Here is a 19,771-nt window from a genome sequence, read left to right as displayed (position 1 = left end):
GGACCAAACTCAGGTCATCGGGTACCTACATTTTCACTACTCCCCCCCCCCCCCCCACACAGGGTTTCTCTGTCTAGCTGTCTGTAGACCAGGCTGGCCTCGAACTCAGAGATCCACCTGCCTCTGCTGGGATTGAAGGTGTGCGCCACCATCGCCCAGCCCACATTTTTACTTCTTAAAAGAAGGGCCTACTTCACCTCTCCCTCTCTTCCTCCCATGCCCCCACATGTATTTAATTTTCTGTGAAGGAGGGTTTTGTTGGCATCTATGTTTACACCACATGTGTGCCTGGTGCCCACAGAAGTCAGAAGAGGGCATGAGAGACCCTGGAACTGGAATTACAGGTTAGTTACCATGTGAGTGCTGGGAACTGAACCTGGGTCCTCTGAAAGAGCAGCAGCTTGACCATTCTGCCATCTTTTATTTTATGTTTTATTTTGTGGCTTGGAAAGATGGCTCAGTGGAAAAGAACTTGCTCTTCTTCCAGAGATTCTGGGTTCAATTCCCAACACCCCCAAGGCTTTACAATTGTCTATAAGTCCAGTTTCAGGGGATCTGAGGCACCTGACACACATGGTACAAATACACGCATGTAGGCAAAATGCCCATACACATAAAATAAGAATTAAAAAAAGATTTATATATTTTTTTAAAAAGATTTATTTATTTATTATGTATATAGAAGAGGGTGCCAGATCTCATTACAGATGGTTGTGAGCCACCATGTGGGTGCTGGGAATTGAACTCAGGACCTCTGGAAGAGCAGTCGGTGCTCTTAACCTCTGAGCCATCTCTCCAGCCCAAGATTTATATTTTTTAAATTTATTATTATTTTAGGTTTTTGAGATAGAGTTTCTCTGTGTAGCCCTGGCTGTTCTAGAATCCACTCTGTAGACCAGATTCATAGAGATCCAGCTACTTCTGCCTCCCAAGTACTGTACTGTATTGTGTGTGTGTGTGTGTGTGTGTGTGTGTGTGTGTGTGTGTTCATATCAGTGCTTGTGGAGGTTAGAAGAGATGGTCAGATCCCCCAGATCGGGAGTCACAGGCAGTTGTGTGCTGCCTGATGTGGGTGGTGAGAACCGAACTCAGGTCTTGGTAGGAGCCTCAAGCACTCTTGAGCCATGTCGCTGGCCCCACACATTTGTGCTCTTAAGTATACCGAATTCCAAAGAACAAGTCCCGCACTGTTCCAAGGGGGCACACAATAGATGCTTGCTGACTGAAGGAACTGATGTCAGAGTGCTTCAAAGGCCTGCCCAAGGTCACTTTGCCAATAAGTTGTGTATCACTGTCCCTCTTTGTTCCTTCCTATCTGTGCCCAGTGAGCTCCTCCCATGGGCTTGTTTTACTTGAGGACCCAAACTGAGCTATAAGTAACTGGAGGAAAAGAGGCTGAGAGACCCAGACCAAGAAGACGAGGCCACCGATTTGCCCAGCTGGCCACAGGGAGTACGTACCATTGCCTCCACTGCCTTCAAGGTGCCAGTCAGATTCCACTATGCCGTAGCCAGGGCCTGTGGGGAAGGGTGGGATCTAGCTGACAGACACAGATACCCAGTAACTGCGTCTGTCCCCAGAGGAGGGTGGAGAACAATTAATAATACGTACCTAGTTGGCAGTGTGGGCCAGAGAAGCCAGGGAGACAGAAGCAATAGGTACCCCGGCAGGTGCCACCATTCAGACAAGGCTCTTGGAGCTGGCAAGGGTTCTCCTCATGCTCACACAGGTCTCCTGGGGGGCCAAAGCAAAGGTGGGTGGGCAGGAGCTAACTACCCTCTGACCCTTGGACTGCTGGTCCCGTGCCCTGCTGTGTCCTGGGCTGGCTCTGGTACCTTTAAAGCCATCTTGACACAGGCACTGGAACTCATATTCGCCCGCGGGCATGCATGTGGCACCGTTCTGGCAGGGCTGGCGCTCACACGGGGAGCTGTCATAGCACTGCCCTACACCGTGGCTGCCCAAGAAGTTGTAGGTGAGGTCCAACCGCTTGCCATTCACAGACACCTGGCATAGGAGCACCAAGGGACTCATGGGGTGTGGAAGGCGGAGAGACATGGGTGTGCCAGCAGAGTAAGCACGCGCTAGAGAGAGCATCTGGGACGTCAGGGCAGGGGCATGAAAAGTGGCATAGGACCCCAAGTGTGGAAGGGAGGCCTTGAAACTGCGTATCTCCTGTGTGGCCAGTCCCCAACAGTGGCTACTATTATCCCTATTTTGAAGAAACTGACTCAGCAGAAAACGTGTGGTCCCAGGGCCCCAGGTGTGGCAGGTGGTCCCACACTGACCCCTTCCCTCCCACTGACCCTCTGAGGGCTGCTCCTCACCTCGCCCACACAGCCACGGAAGTGAGCACTCATATTGACGGCTGGGGAGAGCTGCATGGAGGGCTCCACACCACCCAGGTAGAGCAGCGTGTGCAGGTTGAGACCCTGGCTCTTTCCTGGTGAGGAGCGCAGCACAGGGTGCCCTCCATCGACCTGCAGGCTGCCATCTTTGTTGAGGCGCTCTGCAGATACTCGGTGCCAGCGTCCCAGGGCCAGTGGGTCAGAGCTCCGGAGAACAGCCAGACCTGATGAGACCAAAGGCAGCACTGGGTATTGGCGGGACTCCGAAACTCTCTCGCTCTAGGGTGTGATTAACGGGATACTTCTCATAGATTTGAGGAATCTCTGATGAGGAGTTTGTGGTGAGGGGCGGCCTTAAAGTCACAGAGAAGCATGCAGGAACAAACCTCAGAAGGTCTGGCTCCTGATCGTATCCCCTCTTCCCTCCTAGCCATATGGTGACCCCAAAATAGTGCAGAGCTTGGCACCCAGACTCACCCACACATGGCATCCAGTGCTTACCTGACCCCAGCTCATAGCGGAACTCCAGGTGGCCATCAACCATCGCTAGGGACACAAAGTCTTCCACGGGCCCACTCTTGCCCCCACTGAACAGCAAGATCCCATTAGGTTCCAGTGGCTTGAACTCCACATCCAGGCGTAGCTCATGGTGAGTATTGGTGAGAGCCGGTAGTATCAGGTAGGAGCCAATGCCAGACAGAGATGGGGTGGTCACCGTCACACCTGTAGCAGCCATAGCTTAGCTAGGAGCAGTGAGGATAGCAGCGTCCTGGGCAGGAGCCTCCCCCCTCCCAGACCCTACCAGAGGCTCAGGACCAGCCCTGCCCATCAGGCTGAAGATTCCCGGGAAGACAGAAGCCCACTTGGGGAATACCAGGTAAGGGACTCAGGCTAGACAGGAGTGTGGCCGGTTGATTTTAACATCTTCTTGCTTTAGACTAACTTTATTACTCACAAGACTTGTTATAGCCCCAGCGTGCCTTGTATGATGTCCCCAGCCATCACTCACTCACCTTCCTCACACCTCATCCCTGACCGGCCCAGGTGGCAGCGACAGGTGAAGCCTCGACCATCTGGCCGGTTCACACAGGTGGCGTCGGGCCCACAGGCCTCTGGAGGCATAGACAAGAGGCAGGGGGATAACTCAGCAGAGGAGATTCTCATGTCTAAATTCTGCCTCTCACATTTTTGGGGACTTAGGCTCTTAGGGCTAAGCCAGCCTGGAAGGACTGTCCAGGTCCAAAGTGGGGGCAGAGTCAAAAGAAGGATAGTGTTAGAGAGGATCCCTAGGGACAGCTGTGGCACCTGTGTACCTGTGTTGGTTTTTGCTTTTAGGAGTCTTGCTTTGTAGCTGTGGCTAGCCTGGAACTCACTATGTAGTTCAGTCTGGCTTTGAACTGGTACATGATCCTCCTGCCTGTGCCTCCTGAGTACTGGTGGTATTACGGGTAAGTGGCCATCTAGCATGTGCAAGGCCTTGAGTTCAATCATAGCACATACATACACATACAAGACTGCACCTAGGTAAGAGTGTAGGGTATGTGTGCCTGACTCGTGTAATGAATGGAGAGGCAGTAGAGACCTAGATGGCAGTGTCTGGGCTACAGAGAGAGGTTAGTTACCACCATGGGAGGGGTCTTAAGTTCTCGAGGAGGAGGAACGGAGAAGTGGGGTGGGGCACTCACCTGGGTGGCAGTGCAGTGACTGTGAATGCTCACAGCGGCTGCCGATGAAGCCAGGAGGGCAGACACAGGTGTAGCTGGTGCTTTCAGAATCATGGCACTGGCCTCCATTCTGCAAAGCAGCCGCAGGCGTCAGGCAAGGAGGCCACAGTCTCCCCCTCCCCCCCCAGGGGCAAGCCATGGCTCAGGGCAGCTGGGGGGTGGTATGTGAAGAGCCACCTGGCAGGGTCGGTCCTGGCAAGTAGGGCAGTGGGAGATGCCATGTGTTGTAAGGTTGAAGTCGTGGAAGATGATCTCTTCGCCTTGGATGTGCAGCTCACGTATACAGCCTGAAGGGTGGGGCAGGATTGGGGGAGGCAGGATGAACATATGGAGGGGATGGGAAGTTGGCCAGCTGCAGCCCACATCTATTGTGCCCCCCTTAGCTTATGGGGCTCTATGACCAGCCGGGGACGTTTACCTGGGGAATGGGGAGAAGGAAGGCTCACCTATAAAGCCGCTGTTGAGTCCAGCCTTGGGGATGGCGCCGTAGTCAGGATAGCCACCCAGATACAGCTCCTCATTCAGGTCCAAGCCTTGGAATTTGCCCTGTGGAGGTGGGTGAGTCACGTCTAGCTATTGGGGTAGGTACAGGCTGGGAACTGGAAACAGGACAGGTTGGGTCTCACCTGGGAGGTTCCATTAACAGGAGCTAAATTGCCCACAATCAGAGATCCATGAGTGAGGCTCCGTAGCAGGGTCACGTTGTAGAACTGGCCTAGGGTCAGCGGTGTGGGGTGGCGGATCGTGGCCATGCCAGAGCCAGCATCAAATCTGCTCCGCAGGGTGGGGCAGGGGCAAGAGAGAGTGTTTGTAAGCGCAGCTTCAGGCAGGCCCAGGCTGGGCAATGGGATCCAGAGGAAGGATATCATCATTCCCTGTGGTCCTGGCTCTGAAGTTTCTGTCTGATTTGTTTTCCCTTCATCACCCAACCCAGGCTATGCCCACCTCTTCCAAAAGTTCTCTCCCTCACTGCCTTTCTGTGGGAGCATCTCCAGAGCAGGCTTTTAGAACTGGCAGAATTCTCTGCTCTGAGGCCCTGCAGCCTAGTGCCCGGCTTTTGCCTTTGAGACGACCTTGCTTTTCTTTGTTAGGGATTGGCTTCCCCAACTAGAGTGGACACTCCTATAGGGTTCAACCTAACTTGTTCTGTTCATACCTGTAACTGTGCCTGGCACATGGCAAGAGTCAAGCAAGTAATTATTGAATGGATGAATGATTGGTGAGAGGATGAATGAACAGATGGATGGATGGATGAATTGATGGATTCATGAATGGATGGATGGATGGATGAGTAGATGAACAGGTGATGTGAATGAATGGATGAAGATGGATGGGTGGGTGGGTGGATGAACAGATTGATAGATAAATGGGTAGATGGATAGATGGATGGATAGATAGGTAAATGGATGGACAGGTGGATAAATGGATGGATGGATGAATGGGGTGGTTGATGGATGAAAGGGATGAATACATGAATGAATGAATGAATGAATGAACAAGTAGATGGATGAATGAATGAATCCTGCCTGCAGTAGTCCTAAGCTTTTTGAAAGATCCCTCCTCTGCCTGCCCAGGATATGGTGCCTCCTCCAGTAGACTGAGTGGCCATTAAGGGTAACAACAGCCATAGCTACTTTTTCTATAGATTCACCCTAGTATAACTCAGCTAAAGCAGAATATGCCCAACTAAAACTCGTGTCCAGTCCCCAGCCCATCCCTCCCAGAAGGCAGGGAGGTAGAGATCTCACCGGAACTCGGGCCTTCCGCCCACCAGGCCAAAGGAGATGAAATCAGGCTGCCTGTTGGCCAGGTTGGTTTGACTCCTTGGGATCCGCTTCTGCCCGTTGTACAGTAGCATCCCTGGAGGGCACAGCAGTGTCAGCAGCCTCCCCTCTGGTCACCCAAGTTCTTGAGCCAGTGGTCCCCAACCTTCCTAATGCCATGACCCCTCAGTACAGTTCTTCAGGTTATGGTGACCCCCCCAAATCATAAAATTATTGTGTTGCTACTTCATCACTGTAATTTTGCTACTGTTGTGAATCCTAACGTAAATATCTACTGTGCAGACGGTCTTAGGCGACCCCTGTGAAAAGGCTGTTTGGTCCCCAAAGGGGTCATGACCCACAGGCTGAGAACCGCTGGCCTGAGCCTTTCCACTCTGTGATCCCTCACTCTGGAAGGTGGCCAGAAACCTCACAGTCAGGACCCTGAGGAGAAGAGGTTTGCCAAGAGTTCCTACAGAGGATCTGACTTTTTGGGCATACATCCTTAGAGTGTGTCTGAAGGAGGAGAGGGAGGCAGAAACTCACCTGAGTAGAGAATGAGGCCTGGACAGTGAAAGTGAGAGATCAGCAAGATGACAGGATGAGGAGAGAGAGAGAGAAAGAGCCATCAGATAAAAAAGAACACTGAGCAGGACAGGAAGATGGGCCAGGAGGGCTGGGCACCAAGGCAGCCATGCGGCAGGACCAGGTAGAGGCCAGAATGTCACAGAGGAGGGAGTGAGAAGCAAGGAGGCAAGAGAAACCCAGTGGACCCTGGATACAACAGGGCTTCTGCCAGGGTCCCTACCCTACCTACCCCAGGCCAGCCTCCATACCTCCCAGGTGCCTGCTTACCATCTGCAGAGTCTGGCCGGAAGGTGATCTTGATCTTAAACTTCCTGTAGGCGTCTTTGATGGTGGGAAGCGGCAGGAAGGAGTGGGGTGTCTGAGTGAAGTAGGGTACCACTCGCTCTGCAGAGAGAAGACTGTCAGAGAGACACCTTCTGTGGGCCCAGTTGGCATGTCTTGCCAGTTAGGGCTGGAGCTGTCCTACCTGGCACCTGCAGATAGGCGAAGGCTTTGACCTTGCCCTGCCGGTTGGTGGCCGTGCACACATAGGTCCCGGCGTCCTGGGGGCGAACTGATGGCAGCATCAGCATGTTGTTCTCCAGGCGGCTGTCAGGTGGCAGGTCACCATCCACCTATAAACATTGGCACTGAAGGCTTGGCCTTGTCTCATGCCCCTACTCTGCCCCAGACCCATCTTCAAATTGGGCATTCCCTCTTGACCAGGTCCTGTGGTACCGAGTTGGCTCAGAGCTGGTCCTGGCCTGGAGGAACGGCTGGCACTTGCCGAACATTTACCTTGCTCCAGGTGATGGCAGGAGTCGGGTAGCCTGAGACCATGCACGGGAAGACTGCTGCGGAGCCAACAGGCACTCGGACCTCTGGGAGAGTTGAGATCTGCGGCAAGGCTGGGGGGCAGACAGAGGCCATCCATGTGATGCATCCACCAACTTTGTGCTACCTCATGCTTCTCTAGTCTTCATTTTACTCTGGGAGAGAGGCACTGTGTCCACTGTACAAATGGGGGCGGGAGGGACTATGGCTGATCATTCCTGGTTGGACTGAGGGGACCAGGGAGAGGTGCAGCTCAGGCCTAGGCTGGCTGATATCACTTCCCGCCTGAGCAGACATCTGTACAGCGGGGACCTGAGAACGGGACACTAGGGTGGTGTAGGTGAACTGGTAGGGAGTAAGTCTCAGAGTCTGGGGTAAAAGGAATTGTCTTTGAAGAAAACAGGTTTGTGTCTACTGCCTACCTACAGTGAGTGCTTTACTTCCATGGTGTCTTTTTATTTATTTATTTTAAAATTACATTTATTTATTTATTTATTTATTTATTTATTTATTTGTTTGTGTGTTTATGTCTGTGTATGTGGGCACATGCCATGCATGTGTGTGGAGGTCAGAGGACAGCTTGCAGGAATTGGTTCTCTCTTTCCACCATGAGGGTCCTGAAGCCTGGCAGCAGGTGCCTTTACCCCATCTCCGCCCCTTTTTAAAAAAAGAGGTTGGGTCTCTCATAGCCCAGGCTGATCTCTACCGCTGTGTAGCATAGGGTGGCCTTAAACCTATAATTCCTCTTGCCTTCACCTTGGAGATGCTGGATTATAGGTGTATGTTTATTTATTTTGAGATGGTGTCTTACTATGTAGCCCAGGCTGGCCTCAAACCCAAGCTCTTTCTTCCTCAGTCTCCTGAGTGCTGGGATGGCAAGTGTGTGTCACCACTCTCGGTTTTACATGGTCTGTTTCTGTAAAGTCTACCATCGGACTAGGGTATGGGTCTCCTCCATCAGACTAGGGTATGGGTCTCCTCCATCAGACTAGGGAATGGGGCTCCTCCATTAGAGTAAGGGTTATTTCTCCTCTTTCTCCTCCTTCTTTTTTTGGAGATAGGGTCTCACACTATGTACCTCTAACTGGACTGGAACTCGATATGTAGACCAGGCTGGTCTCAAACTTACAGAGACTGGCTTGCCTCTGCCTCTTGAGCCAGCAAGCCCAAGAATCCACCTGTCCCTGCCTCCCCAGAGTCCTGGGATTAAAGGCATGTACCACCACACTAGGTCTACTTTTTCTTCTTGATAGCCTTTGGCATGCAGCCTGCTCAGACAAACACTCACATTTATTCATTTGCTGGGAAAGCTGTCTCTGAAATATAGACACTAGGAGATCCCCAGGATAGCACAGGAGGAGTGATGTAGCAAGGCGGAGCTGGCAGCACCTCAAGGTCCTGTCCCTCCCCGTCCCTCCCCCGCCCCTCCCCTAGTCCCCAGTGGTCTCTACCTTGCACGAGCAGCAGCACATGGGAATGGGTGGTACCAGCAGCATTGGTGGCCATACAGCGGTACTGTCCTGCGTCAGCCAGCTCCACATGGGCGATCCTGACGACATTTCCACTTTGCACAATGCCAGGCCTTAGGTGTCCTCCAACTTTGCTCCAAGTTATCTGAGGCTTCGGGTTACCCAGTGCCAAGCACTCCAACTCCACAGAGTGGCCAACAACCACGGAGTGCACAGAGGTGCGGACGTTGATGAGCACCGTGGGTAAGGCTGGGGGAGAGGCAGAGTGCTGAGCGAGGCTCAGGGAGGTCAAGGTTGGGGGAGGAACGGTGTGATGAGCCAGGCCACGGGGAGGTCAAGTCTGGGAGGATGGCTGAGAGCCCTAGGCACTCAAACATCTTCTGGCTTGCTTTTCATGTGGCCACTCACGCATCCAATTGTTAAGCTTCTGTTTGTGCATGCACTCAAGTAGCTGGGCACCCACTCCTACGCCCAGCTCCCTTCTTCCTTGCCATACCTTTCATGGCCATTACTCCATGCAAGGTGCAAGCAAGGAAAATAGAATAATTCTCTTTATCACGCACATTTACAGCGTTCCCTTGGAGCAGGGGCAAACCCCACCACCGTTCCTTTCTATCTCTGGCCCTGCTCTTAGCAGAGGCCTGACGCCACCTCTTACCATGAACAATTAGCTGGGCACTGGCCTGGGCTTGTCCCCAAGGCCCATGGGCATGACAAACATATTTCCCTTGGCAGCTCTGGTCTATGTTCTGGATTCTGAGAAGAAAGAAAGGTGACGTCAGAAGGAAAGCCATGGGAAATGTTTTCAGCTGTGTGAATTAAAACAGGGGCTGATGAGATGACATGGGGTAAATCACTTGCCCTTAAGTCAAGTGATCTGAGTTTAATCCCTGGGTCCTACATGGTAGAGGCAGAGAACTGATTCCTGCAAACTGTCCTCTGATCTACACACACACACACACACACACACACACACACACACACAATGGCATGTACATGCCGACATGTACACATACATAATTACCTAAACAAACAAAAACAAATAGGAGACAGACCAGAACCCAGGGCCAGTGCCAGTGAACAGGATGCAGGTAGACAGGGTGGTGCACCAAACCATTTCATCTCATCTATCTATCCATCTATTATCTATTCATCCATCCATCCATCCATCATCTATCTGTCTGTGGTATTGGGGATTGAACTTTAGGCCTCACACATGCCAGGACACCGCTCTACCAATGAGCTACATTCTCATTTGATTTTTACTTTATTTGGAAACATGCTTTCAACTAGGTTGTCCAGGCTGGCCTAACTCACTCTGTAGCCTTGAACTTATGATGCTCCTCCTTCAGCCTCCCTATCATAAGCCTGTGCCCTGAGGCCTGGTTCCCACGCCCATCTCAGACACTGATTTCTTGCTCTAAGGCTCACTGTCACACTGACTCAAGGTCCCACTGTGACCGAGCCGCAGATCTCTGGCCCCAGTTTCTTGCCTTAAATAACAGGAATGCAGAGTTGGGCACAGTGGCTCACATCTGTAATCCCCGTACTTGAGAGGCTGAGGCAGGAGGAACATAGCTGGTTAAGAGGCCAATCTGATCTACATAGTGAGTTTCAGGCCAGCATGAACTATAGAGTAAGACCTGGTCTCAGAAATACCAAAATACCAAAACCAAATAATACCAAAAACCAAACCAAACCAGAACAGAAGGAACGCAGGCCACTGTTAACAGATGGCCTTCCAGGCGCCAGGAAAGCGCTAAGCATTTTAAAGACACACCAGCACTTCAATTTCCTAACTGATTGACCATTGTGAGGCTCAGAGAGGCCAAGCAGCTCCCTCAAGGACATTGCTCGGTCATGGGCCCCATAGGCAGGTGAAGTGACTGAGTCCCACGGAGCATTCGGCTGGGGAGTACCTGAGTCCAGTCCACACCCACCACCACTCACCGGAGGACTCCATCCTGTACACTGTATCCAGGAGGCAGCTGACCTCCCTCCTTGAGCCAACGGAGGTGCGTGCCTTGTTCACTGGGCACAGCACAGTGGAACTCAACGCTGGCCCCGATGTTCTTGGTCTCTACCTGAGGAGTGACTTGCACAATGGGTGTGTATCCGACTGGGATGGATGTGTTAGGGAGCTCGCCAGAAAGGCCTGTGGAGACATGTGAGATGGAGTGATTGATTGATTGATTGATTGATTGATATTACAACAGGGTCTCATGTAACATAGGCTATCTTCAGACTCACTATGTAGCTAAGGATGACCTTGAACTTTGAACTTTGGATTTTCCTGCCTGAATGCTGGGATCACAGGCACATGTCACCACATCTAGTTTATGTGGTGCTGGGGACTGAACCCAGGACTCAGTGCACGTTAAACAGGCACGAGCCCAGCCTAAGTGCCTGAGGTTTTATGTATAGGGTTTTGAGATGAGGTCTCTCGTCTGTTGTCCAGAATAGTACTTGAATTCCTAGGCTCAAGGGCTCCCTCAGCTTAGTATCTTGATGAGCTTGGACTAAGGTCCACAGCATCACACAGGACACTGGTGGTTCTTTTGTACATACGTATGCGTCACACCCCTGCCTGGCACACCGGGGTACCAGGATACCCTCATCTCAGCATTCAAGGGACGTTCTTCTGAGAGCCTCTCTAGCCAGACAGCAGAGTCCTTTCAATACAGATCCATTCATCTGCTTGTTCTCACACTCATTCATTCAATGCACATGAATGGCCGGGAGGGAGACACTTTTTTGTTTCCTTTCTCTTTATGTTTGAAAAAATATTGAGGTTTAACATGAGCTAACTCAGCTAAAGTTACCTCTGAGGCCACAGTCCAGGCCCTTGACCAGTAAGCTAGGTGCTCTCCTTGCTTCTAGACTTTCGTGTCCAAAGGCTTGTGTGGCTCCTGTAGGAGCCCACAGCACAGGGATGTTAGAGTCTCCATAGTTACACCAGGGTCCTGGGCCTGTAAGAGGTGGCCCTGTCACATATTCGCTGCTGTTTGTCAAATGCTCATTTCCTTTCCTCTGGGCCTGTGGTGGACAAGCTCAGGCCTTCTGGGACAGTAGGGTCCAGGCCTTGCATTGAGCGTCCTTCTTGCCTGGCAGGTGAGGGAACTTTCCGTGCAAGTACAAGGCAGGGCAGCAAGTGGCCTGAAAGCTAGGGAGCTGCGAAAAGTAACGGAGGGAAGGTCTTCCTGGCTAAGGAAGCAACCTCAGCCTTAGAGAAGGACACTACAGACGGGCAACAGCCTCTGTATCCCAAGTGTACATGGTCAAGAGGAGCCCTGGTGCCTGGCTTCCCACTGGGACTCCAGCTGCTTACCTTGGACCAGCACTAGGGCAAAGGCCTCAGCTGAGCCCACTTTGTTGGAGACCTGGCAGCGGTAGCGGCCAGAGTCTGCAGGGCCCAAGGGCTCCAGGTGCAGCAGCTCATTCCTGACAACGGCCCTTTTGGGCAGGACGCCAGCCATCCGGCTCCACTGGAAGGTGAGTGGGGGCGTGCCGTGAGCCAGGCACTGCAGCTGAACCAGATTCCCTGGCTGCACCGAGGTGTGCTCTGGAATGATCGTAGCATATGGAGGACCTGGAGGACATGCACAGAGAGCAGGTGGGAAAGGGCAGAGGTCAGGATCACAGCAGGGAGCTGGAACCAGGCAATGCCGTTAAGCTTCTAGGGACCAAGAGGAGACACGGGTGGCAGTCAGGACAGGCTCCGGAGTCCTCTGGATGGATGGAGATCCTGGGGTTCTACCCAAAGAGGGGCTTTTTCAGGGGAACATAGATCTCCACTGACAGAAGTCCAAGGAGAGGGTATGGGAGACTTACTCTCCACGTGCAGGACAACAGTGGCTTCAGCATGCCCGGCAGAGTTGGTGGCATTACAGATGTACTGGCCTGAGTCTTGCTGGGCCACCTGGGGAATGACCAGTGTGTTGTCTTCTATCTGGTGCTGCCAGGGCAGCGGGGAGCGCAGCTTGGACCACTGGATGGTGGGCGGGGGGTTGCCTATGGGGTTGAAGATGCCATTGGTCACTAGGTTGTTCCAGGGACCAATCAAGTGTGGGGGTGGATAGGAAAAGGGTTCTAAGTGACCTCTCCCTCCATGGGACTGGCTAAGTGGATGCTTCCGGGGCATGACATCGTCTTCAGATGAATTCAAACCCCAGAGCAGCACCGCTCTGCCTTTCTGTGGGTCCCCATCACACCTGTGGCTGAGCAGTGTAGCATGGCCGTGTGTCCAGCCTCCAAGGTCAGCTCAGCTTCTTCAACTTGGACCTGGGGGGCGCCTGGGACCACAGTGCCAGTGTCCACGATCACCTCCACCTGCTTCTGTGCTGTGCCAAGGGCATTCTGGGCTAGGCACACATAGGTGCCTGCATCTGATGGTTTAGCTGATAGAATCTAGAAGAAAATAGTCTGGTTTTGGGGTGGCCAGAAGAGAACACTGATATTGATCCCTTCCTTTGTATTTTGATTATTGTTTTTGTTTTCTGAGCTAGGGTCTCATGTAGCCCAGGCTGGCCTTGAACTCTATGTTTGATGACAATCTTGATTTTCTGATCCTCCTGCCTCCACACCCTGAATGCTTCAAGTACAGGCACACGCCACCATGATTTGTTTACGTAGTTCTGGGGACCGAAGCCAGGATCTGGTGCACGGTGGACGAACACTTTCCCGACTGAGCTACATCCCCAGATGCCTTCCTTTGATTTTAGCTCTTCTGTGTGCTGCTGGAAGGCCCGCCTTCACAACTTCCCATGAGTCCACCCGTACGCTTAGCTACCAACCTACCCATCACTCAACTACCCGTCTCCCCAGGCTTCGGAGTCATTCTTTCTTCCTTTCCTTCTCTCTTCTACCCACCAACCTCTTCTTCTCTGTCCATCTACTTATGCTCCCTCTAGGCACCTGCTTCAGTCAGCTCCCAGGAAGGACCTCAGACCCAGACATGAAGCAGCCCCCACCTCACCTTCAGCATCGCGTGGCTATTCATGAGCCCATATACCCGCGGCTCCAACTTCACCGGGGTGCCGAGTCGGGTCCAACGGGGGGAAGAGCGGGGTTCCCCAGAACTGATGCACTCCAGGGAGATGTCCTTACCCAATTTCACATGCACAGGGCCCTCAGGGAGCACAGACACTATAGGAGACCCTGTGGGAGGAATATGTCATGCAGAGCTGTGGGTTATATCCAAATCAGAGTTCACGACTGAATACCATTCTTATGTGGGAACTGACTTAGAGGGGCTGGCAGTGGCGGGGCAGATTTTAAACCCGGAGAAGCTGGACTGGCAAGAGGGGCAGAGCCATGGGGTGGTGTCTCTCACCATGCACATTGAGATTGACGACGCTCTGGGCCACACCATAGGCATTGGAAGCCACGCAGCGATAGGCTCCATGGTTGCTGGGCCGGGTGCTCATGATGGTAATGATGGAGCCATTGGGGCTGATGTGGATGTTGTCTGCAGGGTTGCATTGGGAAAGGGTGATGGTTAGCGTTAGCTGTCTCTTGACAGGATCGAGAGCCAACCTGGGAGACAGTCCTATGAGGGATTATCGAGATTGGGTTAACTGGTGTGGGAAGACTCATGTTGACTGTGGAGAAAGCTATTCCCTGGGCAGGGAATTCTGGACCGCATGAAAAGAGAGAGTGAGCAGAATGCGGGCATTCATTCATCCCTCCCTGCTTCCTGGTCACGGATGTCACATGACCAGCTGCTTCCAGCTCTTGCTGCCTTGATGGAGCATAACCCCCAAGCTGTGGCCCGAAATAAGCGCCATTTTTCCTCCCAGATTTGCTTTTATCAGGGTATTTTATCACATCAATACTAAGGGAGGGAGGGAGGGAGGGAGGAAGGGAGGGAGGGAGGGAGAGAGGGAGGGAGGGATAGCCCACTGTTGATCCTTTGGGCCCGGGCATAGGACTTAGGTCACAGATGGCAGTAAGTGAGAGCCCTTGGAGTCTCCCAGATCCTGCTCCATCACTACATGGATGGGTTCAAGCCTCACTCAGAGCCACTGGTGAACACGGTATGGACCCAGCTTTCTGTCCTGACCCTCCCCTACCCGATGGCCCTCCCTCCGGCCTCCAGCCCAGGCAGCTAGCCACTCACCCTCCAGCTGTTGGTTCTGCGTCTTCCACTCCAGGTTGATGGGCGCTGCTCCCTCGTGGATAAGGCACTTGAAACTGGCATCTTGGCCCTGCTGCACTGTGATGCTGGGTGGCTCAATGGAGATGACAGGGCTCCTGAGGCCTGGATGGAGTCCAAGGGTCCGAGTCGAGGCTCAGTAGGCTGGGCTGGCTACTACACTCAGGTAGGTCAGGCCTGGGCTCCAGGCCCCCTCCCCCACTCCAGGCATTTCCCATACTCACGGTAGGAAGACCCCGCACTGGGTGGGACTGTGATGATGAAGGAAGCTTTATGCTCAGGGTGGGAGCTACCAACCACTTGGCACACATATTCGCCAGAGTCGGCAGGGGAGATATGGTGGAGCCTCAGCAGGGAGCCATGGGTCTGCCAGAAGAGGAAGAGAAGGAGGCCATCAAGGGTTCTGGAGATGAAGTGAGTTCCCAAGCGAGGCTTAGGAGCCAGGCCTGCAGCTGTGGGCTAAGGGCGCTTCCCACACGGCATCTCTGAAGTCCAGCCCATTCTCTTTACTGCTAGCTGAAATGTAATGCTGGGAGGGAAAGCCCTGACGGACACCTGGTTCCCACGATCCCATGAATGCTGGGTACAGAGGAAACTGCAGGAGGAGACCGTGCCTGCCCTGGGCTTCTTCCCACCCTGACCGGGTACCTGGTGTCCTTCAGGCAGGCTGCCTCCTTGTTTGTACCACATGACACGGGCATGGGCCTGCCCTGGGACCACACAGTTCAGATCCAAAGTCTGCCCTTCAGCCACGTGGGAGGAGGAGGACTCAATGTAGACAGGCTGGACCAGTTCTGGGGCTGCAGGCACAGAGGTGGGGAACAGTCAAGGCTCCTGGGGTGAGGGCAAAGATCTAACTGTGGTGATCTTCTTGGAGGTGACATGGCTGAGCCACATCAACCAAGGAGGTCTCCCTTCCCTGAGTCTGAGGTGTCTTGCCGAGAACCAGGACTGGGTTCCCACTGACTGAGGGTGATCGAAGGACTATGGACCCAGACACAGATCACGGGAGCTTTGACTTGGGTGGGCTTGATCCTCAGCCATAGGAAAGCCAATGCCCCAAGAACAATGCCATGCTTAGCCAACTACACCGACAATTATCTGTAATTCCAAAACTCAGTATGGGCCACAAAGTGAGACCTTGTCTTAAAAAAAAAAAAAACAAACAAACAAACAAAAAAACCCAACAACCATAAAACCTACCAAAATAAAAGCCCTATGTGAGAAAACAAGGCCAGGAAAGTACTGCCCCCAACTTTACCCACAGCTCCATGCCACTCACCAGGGATGGGGCTGGGGTTAGAGGCCGCCTCAATGGTGATCGGGATGGAAGCCTCCAGGGTACCTGAGCTGCCAGTCACTTGACAAGAGTACTCGCCAGAGTCCTCTGGGGACACATAGTTCAGCCTCAGCGTGTGGTCATGGACCTGCATAGAGGAGGGAGGATGGGGAGGGGCTGAGGGGCCTCCGCATGCCCTCCTCTGGGCTACACAAAACTCTGCTTCTTATGCAATAGACAGTAGAGTTTAGGAAGCAGGGTCTGGAGGAGGTGGTGCCCTCTCTTATGTCAAGGTGCTGGGTACTGGTGGTGACCCTGTTGTGCCCAGTCTGTTTGGTAAACCCTTGCCCCTAGTGGCTGGACAGTGTTCCCCAAACTGGAACTGACTGCTAGGGCCACCCTCAGGAAATGATCGTTGGGGCTGAGGAAGAGGGGCACATGCTGCTCTTTCCAGGCTCTGTACCTGGTGCCCGATGGGCAGGCTGCCTCCATGTTTGTGCCATGTGACCTGGGCATGGGCCTGCCCAGCAACCACACATCTTAGATCCAGGGTCTGCCCCTCAGTCACTCGGGAGGAAGAGGTCTCGATGCGGATGGGCGGGACTTCACCTGGGACCAGGGCACAGCTAGCGGTCAGTGGCCAAGGCTGTTCAACCTCTTCCTGGGTGCCCTATTGTGCAGACTGGATTCGAGGGAGAGTGTGGCTTCTCTCCCTTTCTAGGCCACTCAGACTTGGAAGGTAGGAATCCCTGAGGATGGGGGCTCCTCTTTCTCTTAGCCCCACCCCCAGGCAACCTTGTGCTCCCAGAGGCCCTTGCCAGGCCCCTCCACAACATTTCCCAGTCTCCAGCATGTGGTAGCTAAGAACTCAGCCCTTGGGGTCAGACTGCAGGAACTCAGCTGCTAGCATGGCCACTTCTTGTGTGATCTTTGGGAAGCGGCCTCTGTGTCTCCATTTCCCCAACTGTAAAACGGAGAACCATCGTCCTGCCTCAGAGCTAACAGGATGATATGTGGTTATCATGAGGATTGGCATCTGGGGATCTTAGAACACAGGCATCACATCTGATCACAGTTTCCATCATGCCTGGGTCCCTGCCCCTGACCACTGTCAGTTCCTGTGTTTTCCTTTAATTGAATCTCTTTTCAAACGTTTAAGTCCTTAGCTCCACTCTAGTAATAACTACCATGAACCTCAACAGGTCTGAGGTGCCCTGGTTGTTAATATACCACAGCTAGTAGATCCACTCATTAGGACAGATTGGCTTTAGGGACCTCACTGGATTGCCTATACAATGAGACAGTAGAGGGTAAGAACCCCACCATCCTTTTCCACTGAGGACCTCAATGTGGAGAGGCAAAGTTCTTTGTGTGACAGCTCCAGGTGTCTCCAGGCGGGGACACTGGGACCCAGGTCCACTGATACCACACTGGAAAGCTTGTGTTCTCAAGCCCATGAGAGAGAAAGGACCCATACCATATAGCCTGGCCCTCTGTTCTAGAACAGTGAGGGAGGGTAAGAGACAGGAGGCAGAAGTCTAAGATCAGATGCCTGCTGTCTCCAGGTCTCAGAGAGCCTGTCTTTGCCCCCCCCCCCTCACTGTTCTCCCTTCCTGGTCTCTTTTTCCAGAACCATACAGGGATCCTCACCAGGGACATGGACATTAGAGGTAGATGCTGTAATGGAGACCAGGACTGAAGCTTCCAGAGGGCCAGAGCTGCTCAGAAAGGTGCACACATACTCGCCCTCGTCAGCCGGGGTCACGTGGTTCAGCCGCAGCCTTGAGCCATGGACCTGGTCAGGGGAGGGGCGAAGACAGAGGAACAGAGGGAAGGTATCAACCAAGAGGCCTGGAAGGTGGGGAGCCAGGGTCCAGTCTCCAATCCAGGTGCGTGAGGCACCCCCACAGGGGTCTCATGCCTCCTTTCTGGGCAGAGCAAACCGGACGCCCGGCCAGCATCTCTCTCATTTCCCTTCCTGATTTTGTACCTGATGATGAGCAGGGAGGCTGCCCCCTCTCTTGTGCCACGTGACCTGGGCATGGGCCTGTCCAAAGACCACACAGTTCAGATCCAGGGTCTGTCCTTCAGCCACGTGTGAAGAGGAGGACTCGATTCTGATGGGAGCAGCACCGGCTGGGGCTGAGGACAGAGGAGAGCAGGTTGGTCTGAGTCAGACTCTCAAGTGGGGTTTAGGAACCACAGAACAGAAAATCCATAGCCCACGGTAGTTTCAACTATCCCTTGGCAAGCACCAACAGGGTGCCAGGCACTGCTCTAAGGGCCCATATTCCTTGACTCACTTACTTAACCCTCACAATTCTGTACCCCGGGATGATGGAAATATCCTTTTATGAGAACTTTAATTTTTATTTACAGGTGTGAGCCACCACGGTCCGCATAAGATGAAATGTATGTGTGTGCGCGCCAGAGGTCAACCTTAGGATAACAAGCATGCAACATCACATCCAGCTTTTTGTTTGTTTGTTTGTTTTTCTGAGACAGGGCTTCTCTGTGTTTAGTTCTGACTGTCCTGGGACTAGCTTTGTAGACCAGTCTGACCTCGAACTCACAGAGATCCACCTGCCTCTGCCTCCCAAGTGCTAGGATTAAAGACCTGCACCACCTGGCCACATCCAGTTTTTTTTATGCGGGCGCTAACTCAGGTCCTCATGCGAGCCTGGCACGCACTTTACCGACGGTGCTATCTCCCCAGCCTACAAATCAAATTTGTTTTCATCTGTAATACTTGGGCTAAGCCTAGGGTCTTTTGCATGCTAGGCAAGCGCCCTAGCATGGAGCCACGCCCCTAGCCCTCTTTTCACTTTGGTTTTGAGATAGGGTCTCACTAAGTTGCATAGGCTGGCTTTGAACTTTTGATTTTCCTGTGCTACCTTCCCAACTAGCTGAGATTCTAGGCCTTTGCCACCGGACCTGGCTTATTAACTATAATCGCCCCACAAGGCTAGGGGGGTGCCACTGAGACAGTAAAGTGTTATTAGGCAGGAGTGATCTGTGTTGTGTCCCCATTTCACGGTCAAGGAGACTGAGGCTTCGAGCGAAGGGTTGCTTATTCAGTCCTGGAGTGACGCAGCAGGATTCGAACACAGGCACTTTTTGGAAACCCTGGCTCTCACCTATACCCTGGGCTTCGGCCCAAGGCTCTTCCTAGGGAACTGTGTTTCCCTGTTCTTCTCCTGGATCAGGAGTCAGACTCACCAGAGGGGCTGTTGGTGTGGGGGGAGACCAAGATCATGATGGAGGTCTCCCGGGCATCGATGTTGTTGTTGGCTCGGCACACATACTCGCCGGAGTCTTCCAATGACATATGGTGTAGCTGTAGATGAGAGCCGTGGACCTGGGACAGGCGGGGAGAAGACAGACCGAGCTGGAGTCAGCAGCCACAGGGCCCCCACTGACTCCAGCTTCCCTTGCTGGGCCTGCCGAGGCTATCTTATTTACTTTTGTGTATATGTTTTGTGTGAGTGTGTGTGTGTGTGTGTATGTGTGAGCATGGTGTGTGTATGAATAGGTATGTGCTGGTTCACATGCCTGTACATGCGTGTAGAGGCCAGAGGAGGGCAATGGATATTCTCCACTCTGACTGTCTGCTGTGGTCCTTTGAGACAGGGT

General features: G+C 53.0%; 1 protein-coding gene across 2 annotated transcripts in view; it reads right to left on the bottom strand.

Moving 5' to 3' along the window:
- Positions 1 to 19,771, bottom strand: part of Hspg2 (heparan sulfate proteoglycan 2) — a 100,067-nt gene that overhangs the window by 2,662 nt on the left and 77,634 nt on the right. The window contains exons 62-92 of one of the 2 annotated variants that reach the window (XM_028875378.2): positions 19,358 to 19,496; positions 18,129 to 18,280; positions 17,789 to 17,933; positions 16,602 to 16,747; positions 16,142 to 16,286; positions 15,508 to 15,659; positions 15,084 to 15,225; positions 14,824 to 14,964; positions 14,038 to 14,172; positions 13,681 to 13,862; positions 12,917 to 13,112; positions 12,537 to 12,716; positions 12,034 to 12,294; positions 10,656 to 10,860; positions 9,364 to 9,461; positions 8,688 to 8,954; positions 7,201 to 7,310; positions 6,890 to 7,037; positions 6,691 to 6,807; positions 6,382 to 6,399; positions 5,821 to 5,932; positions 4,699 to 4,843; positions 4,519 to 4,618; positions 4,250 to 4,359; positions 4,034 to 4,142; positions 3,362 to 3,460; positions 2,850 to 3,071; positions 2,328 to 2,572; positions 1,836 to 2,007; positions 1,612 to 1,734; positions 1,461 to 1,517 (exon numbers count right to left, since the gene is read on the bottom strand). In XM_028875378.2, coding sequence (XP_028731211.1) covers positions 1,461 to 1,517; positions 1,612 to 1,734; positions 1,836 to 2,007; positions 2,328 to 2,572; positions 2,850 to 3,071; positions 3,362 to 3,460; positions 4,034 to 4,142; positions 4,250 to 4,359; positions 4,519 to 4,618; positions 4,699 to 4,843; positions 5,821 to 5,932; positions 6,382 to 6,399; positions 6,691 to 6,807; positions 6,890 to 7,037; positions 7,201 to 7,310; positions 8,688 to 8,954; positions 9,364 to 9,461; positions 10,656 to 10,860; positions 12,034 to 12,294; positions 12,537 to 12,716; positions 12,917 to 13,112; positions 13,681 to 13,862; positions 14,038 to 14,172; positions 14,824 to 14,964; positions 15,084 to 15,225; positions 15,508 to 15,659; positions 16,142 to 16,286; positions 16,602 to 16,747; positions 17,789 to 17,933; positions 18,129 to 18,280; positions 19,358 to 19,496 — 4,573 coding nt within the window. The remainder of the gene's footprint in view (positions 1 to 1,460; positions 1,518 to 1,611; positions 1,735 to 1,835; positions 2,008 to 2,327; positions 2,573 to 2,849; positions 3,072 to 3,361; positions 3,461 to 4,033; positions 4,143 to 4,249; positions 4,360 to 4,518; positions 4,619 to 4,698; positions 4,844 to 5,820; positions 5,933 to 6,381; positions 6,400 to 6,690; positions 6,808 to 6,889; positions 7,038 to 7,200; positions 7,311 to 8,687; positions 8,955 to 9,363; positions 9,462 to 10,655; positions 10,861 to 12,033; positions 12,295 to 12,536; positions 12,717 to 12,916; positions 13,113 to 13,680; positions 13,863 to 14,037; positions 14,173 to 14,823; positions 14,965 to 15,083; positions 15,226 to 15,507; positions 15,660 to 16,141; positions 16,287 to 16,601; positions 16,748 to 17,788; positions 17,934 to 18,128; positions 18,281 to 19,357; positions 19,497 to 19,771) is intronic. The other variant, XM_028875379.2, reaches the window with a different exon arrangement.

This window comes from Peromyscus leucopus, chromosome 2 (assembly GCF_004664715.2).
Source record: "Peromyscus leucopus breed LL Stock chromosome 2, UCI_PerLeu_2.1, whole genome shotgun sequence".
In the NCBI taxonomy this organism is placed as follows: Eukaryota; Metazoa; Chordata; class Mammalia; order Rodentia; family Cricetidae; genus Peromyscus; species Peromyscus leucopus.
Note: the sequence above shows the minus strand (reverse complement) of the source record. Positions and strands in the feature narration are given on the sequence as shown.